Source organism: Eurytemora carolleeae, unplaced genomic scaffold (assembly GCF_000591075.1).
Source record: "Eurytemora carolleeae unplaced genomic scaffold, Eaff_2.0 scaffold311, whole genome shotgun sequence".
In the NCBI taxonomy this organism is placed as follows: domain Eukaryota; kingdom Metazoa; phylum Arthropoda; class Copepoda; order Calanoida; family Temoridae; genus Eurytemora; species Eurytemora carolleeae.
The window spans coordinates 257,808-269,008 of record NW_019396293.1 but is presented as its reverse complement, the minus strand read 5'-3'; the positions used below and the strand labels follow the sequence as shown (position 1 = coordinate 269,008).

Below are 11,201 nucleotides of genomic sequence, written 5' to 3'. Positions count from 1 at the left end.
GGGGGGGGGGGTACTGGGTTCAAAGTTTAAAAGGGGGAAATGATCATCTCTGCTTCTTACAACTGACAAGCGAGAACGGAGAAAGTTCTTCCCCTCTCTCACCAGCGTTGTCAATTTATATTCCGCCCAAAAAATGATAAATTTTATCAAGACGCAAATTTTTTCTCCCTTTTTGATACCTTTGTCCTCAATAATTTAAAGGGTGTGTTAGCGAAAAAATTTAAGAGTTATATTTCCCAAATAACGCAAAAAATGATCTTCAAATATATACCCAAAAATAAAAAATCTGAATGTTCTACAGGAAACCATTCTGCCGGAAAGTCCTCGTTCATAAACTGGTATATTGAGGAACATGTTCAGAGAACAGGGGTAGCCATAGAAACTCAGGGGTTTAGCTTCATTACCTCAGGACGTAGGTGAGAAACCCCCCCCCCCCTTCTGAAAACTTTAGTTCCGCCTACGATTAAAGATTATCAGAGGTGTTGAACAAGATATTGGTAGTTTTAACTACTTGTTTAATTTCTTCTGGACTGCTACAGAGATGCAGCTCAACTATCAGTCCATAGTTAAACCACTTCTCCCTTTTAATTAAATCCGATCTAAGGTCTTTTATAATTCTTTAATTGATTACAAAGGGATGTATTTTGCAAATGCTTGGAGCTAAGTTAAAATCTTGAGTTTGTCAATGTTTAGTTTCTAATCCTATTCTTCAAATGATTCACGTCTATTCCCCCCCCAAAAAAAAATCTCTGTAAAATGAACTGAAATGTTATTGGTTTATATTTTTGTACAGTTCTCGGATTTACCGTTTTTTTTCTAGCTTTCTTCCCCGGCCTATAATATCTTTTCTTATGCCCTGGTTGGGCTCTTTTAAATCTACGGTGAACATATCCTGAAACCCAGCTGAGTTGGGGTAAAATTTTCACTATTTTCTTGATTGATTGATTGATAAACGTTTATTTCTTCACACCTTGTAACTGGTGTCTTAAATCTTCCTATTTTCTTATGGGTTTAAAATAAGTAAAATATCACCCCAGCTGAGTACACCTTTCAATATTTGCGCATTTTTTGCTATGAAGTTCCCGCATTCTTTTATATGATCATCTTCCAGCATTAATATTTGGGATTTTCTTTAATATGTACTTTTTAAAAGTTTAAACTTTATATTATATGTTATATAATTGACGTGCTATTTTTGTGTATTTATTTATTTTGATACTCTTAACATTTAAATTCAGAAGTATTTTCGTCTAAAACATTTCTTTTTCTTGAGGGTCCTCGATTTTTTGATGAGATTTTTATGCCTCGCTACACTCTGGTTAAAAATCTCATCAAAAAAGTCTCGAAACCTCTCGAAAAAGAAAAGTTTTTGGTTCAAATACTTTATACCTCGCCTCCCTTCAACCAGTAGGGTTATAAATAGTTATATGAACTTTTTCGTACGTTCTTTTTTGAAGGTTTTTTTTGTTCAACTTAATCATTGGCAATATCTGATTCACAGCAGTACCCTTCAAACCTTTTTTATCAGTTTATGAATGTGGATGATATTGTCGTTTTTCTAGTTAAGTGTTTGTTATACTTAAGTAGATATGCGCAAGTCACTTTTGCGTAGAAACTGTGCAATTGAAAATAATACGTTTTTAAAACAATCCCTTCAAGATATGAAAAACAATCCCTTCAAGATATGAAAAACAATCCCTTCAAGCTTTGAAAAACAATCCCTTCAAGCTTTGAAAAACAATCCCTTCAAGATATGATAAACAATCCCTTCATGATATGATAAACAATCACTTCAAGATATGTAAAACGATCCCTTCAAGATATGAAAAACAATCCCTTCAAGCTTTGTAAAACAATCCTTTCAAGATATGAAAAAAAAACTTTCCAAATATGTTTGATATTCACGCGACTATGGTCCGTCGTTGTGATTTCCGGTTAGGCATGTCCAACTCACAACGGTATCCTGAAAACCTTGATTAAAAACCAATGTTTTTTATCTTTTCTCAAAATTGATTAGTTACCATTGTAACTTTCTGCTGCAGAAACAACGGAGGAAATTGTTTAAGTAAACTTTTTTCACAAAAACGACGACATATGGCCCCATTATTGTTTAAATGGTACCGTTGTAAATTAGAGGTTGACTCAAATTACGTGTACAGTCCCTTTAAGAAATGTTTTTAGGAGATGCCTGGTGTGGTAGACTACCTGTCTACCGAGATATCTACATCAAAACAGAAAAAGTTTCCTCTTGTTACCTTCGTGGACTCGCCGGGTTTAGGTAATTAGGAATATACCCCTCCCCCCCTTACCTGTAATTCTATCTATCCATATTGTCCTAAACTCAGGGGTGCATATTTAATAAATGGTTATTGTAGACCAGGGGAAAAACAATTAAAAAATTTAACAACAGCTTTTCATCCTTTTTTACCCATTGAATTATTTTGAGTAAAATTTATTAATTATCCCCTAGAAATCATTTATTTTGGGTAAAATTTATTAATTATCCCCTAGAAATCATTTATTTTGGGTAAAATTTATTAATTATCCCCTAGAAATCATTCATTTTGGGTAAAATTTATTAATCATCCCATAGAAATCATTTACTTTGGTTAAAATTTATTAATCATCCCATAGAAATCATTCATTTTGGGTAAAATTTATTAATCATCCCCTAGAAATCATTAATTTTCCTCGATTCAATGATTAAAACCCTAAAAGACAAATTTCCGCTCTGCGAAACCATACCGATATGAAAAAAAAAATCAAAACGGGGGGGGGCGATTTTTCGAGAACAAATATACACCCCTGCCTAATCTAGCTGAATTTTCCGATTACTTTTTTCTCCGGTGTAACTGAAACCTAAAGAAAGTTTTAAAATGACTACAAAGGGGAAGTGTTTTTAATAATAAAATTAAAGTTATCATATAATATGTTTCAAGGGGTGGTCTTAACTTGTTTTGAAAAGTTAAAAAGTTAGGGAAAAGGCAACTTTATCAACGTTCAGTGCAAATATTAATTGAATACAAATATTGATGACAATTTGTTTCACACTTTGTTTTTTTTATGTTGGGCTGGGCTTGGCAATGTAAGAAAAACAAAATCAATTTTAATGGAGTTAATTTATTTGATTTGATTAGTTGACGGTGACATGAGCTATCCGTTTGATGTGAATGAATCAATTCTATGGTTGGCTGAACTCTGTGATATGGTTTTTGTATTCTTTGATCCTATTGGTCAGGTAAACATGTTTGTTTGTTTACATCTACCCGCCTTAAGGGGACTGTAAGCGTAATTTCAAGTTACCCTCCTTGCGAAAATTGCAGTGTACCAATCCTTGAAACCTTAACCTCATAGAAATTGGGGTAGATCTGAATCGAAAAGTGTTAAATTCTAATCATTTTCTAGTCTTTATTATATGCAAGAAATGGGCTTAAAATTTGATATGTTTAAAGGGAGTGTTCGCATTTAAGAACTTGTCCATTAATAACGGAAGATTGTTTTAAAGTTGCAGTAAAATTGAAAAGGAAATTATTAATAATTAAAGTGATCTACAAAGAGTAAACAATTGTTTATGTTTTTTAAAGATAATTTTTATGTTTTAGGCGCTGTGTAAGCGAACCCTGAATATAGTAGAGAAGATTAGTGAGAAGCATAGTGAGAGAATGCGCTTCTATCTTAGTAAAGCTGACGAAGCAGGTTTGTGGACTTTGTGGAAGTTACTGATTACGCAGTGCGCATTAAGTCTTTGAATGCCACGTTTTATTCTGTTCTGGATTTTACTTTTTTTCTGGCATGTTCATGACATTCATATCCAAGTATCAAGATCAGATAAACAATCAAACCCAACCTATATCAAATTCATAACATTTGTATTATTCCCAAACATTTGTATCCTGATGAGATAAACAATCAAACCCACCCTATATCAAATTCATAACATTCGTATCAATCCCTAACATTTGTATCCTGATGAGATAAACAATCAAACCCAACCTATATCAAATTAATAACATTCGTATCCATCCTTTTCAACATTCGTATCAAGCCTATCATGACATTCGTATCCAAGTATCAAGATCAGATAAACAATCAAACCCAACATTCGTATCAAAAATATCAAATTCATAACATTCGTATTCATCCTTAACATTACTATAGAAGCAAGCTGTCAGAGCAAGCTGTCATAGAGAGAGAGAATTAAGAAAATATTATCCGGTATTCGCGCATTCATAGGAGTTTTATCTATCCCCCCCTCCTGCTCCCTTCACCCCATGCCTTTTTTTCTAGCTATGTAAAGAAACTGGAATATCTAGGGGCTGCCATGAAGTTTTAAATGCTGCGTTCTAATCCAAATTTGTGGTTCAGCAAATTTAGGGCGCGTCTATTTAAATTAAATGTTTACACGATACTCTTAAAAAATTGATAATAATTGCAAATCTTTAAATGTTTTGTCACTTGTATGTTTTGTTACTTGTAAGCCTTCAGTTGTTTCGTTTTTGGGTGTTTTTTTTTCCTCTATATGTATCAAAATTTGATATTCAGTCAACTTTTGACCTTAACCTTATTTGCGTAAAGCGACCCAAAAAACGGTGCAAAAACTAACGTTTTGTAACGATGAACTAACGTTTTGTAACGATTCTTATCGGATCGTTTTTCCATTTTCCATCTTTTTTTTCGGAGTAAGATATTACAAAGTAAGAGGATCCAAAATGATTAAGAACACTGTATACTTAACACTTTACAGTCCCTTTAAACAAAATATTTAGGTCATGAGTCTGATAGACAGAGAGTGATGATGCAGATTGTCCAGGTAGACAGACAGATAAACAGACACTAAGACAGACAGATAATTATGCAGGAGACTGATAAATAAACAGACATACAGATAAAAAGACACATAAACAGACAGATAAACAGACAGATACACAGACAGATACACAGACAGATACACAGACAGATACACAGACAGATACACAGACAGATACACAGACAGATGCACAGACAGATACACAGACAGATACACAGACAGATAAACAGACATATAAACAGACAGATAAACAGACAGATAAACAGACAGATAAGCAGACAGATAAGCAGACAGATAAGCAGACAGATAAGCCGACAGATAAGCCGACAGATAAGCCGACAGATTAGCAGACAGATTAGCAGACAGATAAGCAGACAGATAAACAGACAGATAAACAGACAGATAAACAGACAGATAAACAGACAGATAAGCAGACAGATAAGCAGACAGATAAGCAGACAGATAAGCAGACAGATAAGCAGACAGATAAACAGACAGATAAGCAGACAGATACAAATACAAACAGATACAAATACAAACAGATACAAATACAAACAGATACAAATACAAACAGATACAAATACAAACAGATACAAATAAAAACAGATACAAATAAAAACAGATACAAATACAAACAGATACAAATACAAACTGATACAAATACAAACATACAAATACAAACAAATACAAATACAAATAAAACGCATACAAATACAAACAGATACAAATACAAACAAACACAAACAAGTACAGACTTATAAACTGATACCTAAAGAGACAAATTGATCAGGCTGTGTTTTGAAATAACTACTTCAGACCCAAAACTTAAAAATTACATTTTATTATTATAGGAGTTGTGCAAGCGTCCTGGTTTGAACAGAACCGGTTTCGACATGCCAACCATTTATATACCAAACCCAACCAAACCAAACAGGAACAACAGTACTCGCATAACTTTTATCTTGCCTTACCTTTGTGTTGGTTACCCTTAATTCCGATCGCTTGATCTCGATATCCATTGTGGACACTTTGATTATTTTTTTTGATATTCCTACTGGGTTCCGACCAAAGAAAGTTCACAAAATGTCCCGGCTTCTGATCAGCTGTTAAGTTTCTGCAAACGACATTTTGATTGGTTGAATTTTAGAAACTGACCTTGATATCAAATTGAGATTAAAAATAAATCTGCAGATTAACAATATGTGAGTTTCCAGCTCAGCTAAAACAAAATTTTAAGCCAAAAAAAACTTTTGTAAAAACGCAAAAAAAAATTTAGTTTTGAATTTGTGTCAGTCTTTTTAAGTAGTTTAAATTTTAAAAGAAGTTTTTTTACATTTTTGATCTGTAATCTGTTTTGAACAGATGTGTAAACCAGATTGAAGAAGTTTGTAGAGATATTGAGAAAACAATCAACCAGACTATACAGGGATTCATTCACTTATGCATTCATGTATTTATTCTTCCTTTAATTCATTCTTTTATTAATTCATTCATCGCTCATTCATGTATCCTTTCATCCTTTCATTAATTCAATTAATCTTGCATTCATCCTTTCATTTATTCAGTTAATCAGTCATTTATTCATTCATTCAATTATCCATTCATCTTTTCACTCATTCTTCCTTTTATTCACGCTTTCATTAATCTTTTTATTTATTTAATTTATTCGTTCATTCATTCATAATTCATAATTTAAAATTCATCATTCCATCATTCAAAAGTCATCATTCATAATACATCATTCATAATTCATCATTCATAATTTATCATTCTTGATTCATCATTCAAAAGTCATCTTTCATAATTCATCATTCTTAATTCATCATTCTTAATTCATCATTCTTAATTCATCATTCAAAATTCATCATTCAAAATTCATCATTCATCATTCATTATTCATTATTCATCATTCATAGTTCATCATTCATAATTCATCATTCATAATTCATCATTCATAACTCATAATTCATCATTCATATTTCATCATTCATAATTCATCATTCATAATTCATCATTCATAACTCATAATTCATAATTCATCATTCATTCATTCATCATTCATTCATTCGTAATTCATCATTAATTCATTAGTAATTCATAATTCATTATTCATATTTGATGAATGGATTGTAAACTTCAGAATACGTTGAATACCTTGGAGAAAGATTGTGAGCGGTAATGTGTTTGTTTTAATATTTTTATAAATAATTATTTGTAGAAATATAAAAATCATAAACTTCCTTCCATTTGATCAATAAATCAGATCATTATAGTTTCCAGTTGTGTTAGTTATATTGACTTTTAATTTGATTTAATTAATTTCACTTGTATTTACTTCAATTTACTTTAATTCGCTTTTAAGTCTGGAATTCGAGAATTTAGTTTCACTTTATTTTACTTTAAATTCACTTTAAAGGGACAGACCGGCTATGTAAGGTAGTTAAACTAAGTATGCAGTGTTGTGGACGAATTCTTTAGGATTCAATTCAATTCAATTCAATTCAATTCAATTCAATTCAATTCAATTCAATTCAATTCAATTCAATTCAATTCAATTCAATTCAATTCAATTCAATTCAATTCAATCCAATCCAATTCAATTCAATTCAATTCAATTCAATTCAGATCATTCATATGAATAAAATTTACTCTAATTGACTTCAGCTGACTTTAAATTCACTTTATTTGAATAAAATTCACTTCAATTTACTTCAATTTACATAAACTCACTTATTCACTTTAATACACTTCATTTCACTTCAATCTATTTCAATTCATTTCCATTCACTTCAATTCACCTGAATTCACTTCAATTCACTTCAATTCACTTCAATTCACTTAATTTTATTTCAATTCATTTCAGTTTATTTCAATTCATTTCAATTCATTTCAATTCACTTCAATTCACCTGAATTCACTTCAATTCACTTCAATTCACTTCAATTCACTTCAATTCACTTCAATTCACTTCAATTCACTTCAATTCACTTCACTTCAATTCACTTAATTTTATTTCAATTCATTTCAATTTATTTCAATTCACTTCAATTCACTTCAATTCACTTCAATTCACTTCAATTCACTTCAATTCACTTCAATTCACTTCAATTCACTTAATTTTATTTCAATTCATTTCAATTTATTTCAATTCATTTCAATTCATTTCAATTCATTTCAATTCACTTCAATTCATTTCTATTCACTTCAATTCACTTCAATTCACTTCAATTCACTTCAATTTATTTCAACACTTCAATTCAATTCACTTCAATTTTCTTTTCTTCAATACACTTCAATTCACTTCAATTCACTTCAATTCACTTCACTTATATCCCGTTCAATTTACTTTATTTTACTTTAATTTACCTAACACTACTTCAATTTACTTAAAAATGCTTCAAATCACTTTAAATCAATTCAACGAACACGAAAATCACTGTAAACCACGAAAATCACTCAAAATCGCTGAATATCGCTGAAAATCGCTGAAAATCTCTGGAAATCGCGGAAAATCACTGAAAATCACTGAAAATCACTGAAAATCACTGAAAATCACTGAAAATCACTGAAAATCATTGAAAATCATTATAAATTACTGAAAATTATTAAAAATCACTGAAAATCAATTAAATTTAATTGTATTCAGGATAGGAGAGTTGGTAGATGATGCTATACTAGAGGATAATGCTGCTAAAGCTGGAAACTACAGAGCATATGTCAAGGAACATGATCTTACAATATTATCAAATCTATCGATTTAAATCCTTATTAAGTTATTAGATCAGATTTTAAACTTTTACAGCAGAGTAAATAAAATTAAATTTTGATTTTCATCATTTAACTCCATTCGAATCATCTTTTTTCGGCGGCATAACAGCTATTGGTTAAAATCTTAAAGTAAACTTGATGATTTTTATATTGAATTAAATCTGTCGGTGATGAAAATATTATGATTATAGGGAGGTTTCCTTTATCTTCTTACGTTCACTCTGCCCCTGGCTCTTATGCTCAATCTTGTTGCAAGTTTCTTATCGGACAAGTTTCTCAAGGTAAGGGGAAAAAATTCGCCGATTTTCCTGTTATAATTTTGGTGGATTTCAAACATTTAAACAATCTCTGTACAAACCCCTGCCAAAAAAAATTATCCCAGTCGCTTCAACCGTTTTATCGGATACAAACAAACCAGGAGACAGACAGACAACACAAATATATTTGAGTAGATTGTAGTTACATTTTGTTTTAACATTTTTTTTCTTCTTTTTTTATTTCTTAAATATATATTCTAGGATCTACTTAAAAAGATAGGACTATTTCTAGATAAATGTATTCTAGGATCTACTTGGAAAAGATTGCTCTATTCTGAATTGGTCCGAATGACCGCTACCATTCTGCAGCGGTCTTCATGATTTAAGGGGTCAGTCTGCTTAGTTATTTACAGGTGTCACAATCGTCGTCAACAAATTTTCATATTTAACAATGTAATCTTGTAATCTTGGAATCTTGGAATTTAAAAGTAATATTTACTTTCAGGGAAATCATAAAAACTTGTAAATTGTTGTGATTTTCCAACTGAAGCATTTTTTTCTTTTCCTAAAAATATTCAATCATTTAATATTTGAAAACTATTATATTATGTATTAAAATATAAGACATTTTAGCAAAGTTGTCAATGCTACTCCTGATATCTATCTACCCGTCTATTTATCGTTCTATCTATTTATAATTATATATCTACCTTATCTATCTATCTAGTTGTATGCTGGTGTATTCTTGATAGTGTTGACCCTACTGCTCCTCCTGCTGGCCAGGTTCACGAGTAGGACCAAGACCACCCTCTCCAGGAAGCAGAAGAGGGCTCTCCTCGACAAACAGGAGTATGTTAGGTTAGATCAAGTTTATTTCTTAAACGGGACTGAGAGCCTAAATTCGAATATCCCTCCCTGCAAAGATTGCCATGTCCGATTCACAACGGTACCCTTGAAGCCTTTATCTGATCATTAAAGTGGAATATATAATGTCGTTTAATTTTGGTACAATTGTGATAATTCCTACATGATTATCCACAGTTTAAATGCGCAACCACAATTGAAAATAATTAGTTTTCAAAAATAACAACCTTGATATCTAATTCACACTAGATGAGATATTTAGCTACAACGGGTACCGTTGTAAATCGGAGATCCTTCTCTTTAAAGAAAAGGTCTCTTGAAATTACGCCTGCAGTCTCTTCACTGGTTTTGAGCCCAAGGATATTTTAAAATTCATAAAATGTTTTATATATGACTCTGCAAAATATTGAAAATTTGCATAAACCCAAATATTGCGGAATTGACTAAGCAAATTTTAATATGCAACATTTTTTGCAAAATTTTCCAAAACACGAGCTATATTTTTCTGATGAGACGAATCTTCTGTTAACTGCGTTTGCATGTTTTTGTATGAAAATTGGTTGTGTTTGCTATTGTCATTGATATTGTCTCGCATCGCATCTAAGAATAGGAAAATAATGTGTTTTTTCTTAAAATAATTGAATAATTCAATTTTTAATTAGTTACATGATTTGATTTCTCTTTAAAAGACTCTTAATCTAATTTAAGTGACCCGACATGCATACTAGGTAACTCTTGAAACTGTTAAAAGCTTTGTCTGATCAATTATAAATTAGATATCTATATTTTTGTTTCTTAAAACTGTTTATTTTTCATTTGATGTTTCTTAGCGCATTTCTTGTTTAGAAGAAGCATTGCAGAAACTCACTGAAATTAACTCTTTCCTATTCAGAAAAAGTATTTTCCATATTTTTGAGCAGATTAAAGTTTCAAGGGTACCGTTGTAAATCAGGCATTGCCATCTTTACATGGAGGATCCCTTACAGTCCCTTTAATTTTTGTTATTTAATTAACATTAACAAATCTTAATATTATCAAATAGATGATCATGTACAATAGGTGGCAACAGAGAAATTGACCAAAACGTCACAAAGTGTCAAATATAACAAGGAAAACGAAATTTTCTCCCATTAGTTGACATGTTTTTCATGATTAAATAAAAAAGTGTAAAAACAGAAATAAAGAACTTGCTTATTTTACTCTAAGATAAGCACTTTAATCTTAAATCGTCACTTATATTACTAATTTTGTCAGACACAAAAACTGAATTGACACTTGTGACGTCAGAATACAGCTGTACTAAGAGTGTACAAATTCTACTTTGCCATCTATTGCTATTTAGAATCTATTTGATATTATGTAAATATTTAGGAACGTTGTAAAAGCTAAAAAGAAAACCCTGTACACGGAATACCTTCAGCAGACGGTTTCTGATCACGATCTATAAACTAGGCAGATAATAATCAAATAGGATTATTTTCTTACACCCCCCCCCGCCCTGGGCT

General features: G+C 31.2%; 1 protein-coding gene across 1 annotated transcript in view; it reads left to right on the top strand.

The window, feature by feature from the left end:
• LOC111700336 (uncharacterized) overlaps positions 1–11,167 on the top strand; it is a 12,381-nt gene extending 1,214 nt beyond the window's left edge. The window contains exons 2-15 of the mRNA XM_023471216.1: positions 228–417; positions 2,182–2,278; positions 3,138–3,238; positions 3,603–3,696; positions 4,767–4,810; positions 5,659–5,741; positions 6,170–6,233; positions 6,948–6,982; positions 8,454–8,529; positions 8,767–8,856; positions 9,140–9,174; positions 9,466–9,469; positions 9,560–9,690; positions 11,068–11,167. Of these exons, the coding sequence (XP_023326984.1) occupies positions 228–417; positions 2,182–2,278; positions 3,138–3,238; positions 3,603–3,696; positions 4,767–4,810; positions 5,659–5,741; positions 6,170–6,233; positions 6,948–6,982; positions 8,454–8,529; positions 8,767–8,856; positions 9,140–9,174; positions 9,466–9,469; positions 9,560–9,690; positions 11,068–11,143 (1,120 nt within the window). The 3' untranslated portion in view covers positions 11,144–11,167. The remainder of the gene's footprint in view (positions 1–227; positions 418–2,181; positions 2,279–3,137; positions 3,239–3,602; positions 3,697–4,766; positions 4,811–5,658; positions 5,742–6,169; positions 6,234–6,947; positions 6,983–8,453; positions 8,530–8,766; positions 8,857–9,139; positions 9,175–9,465; positions 9,470–9,559; positions 9,691–11,067) is intronic.
• Positions 11,168–11,201: the final 34 nt, after the last annotated feature.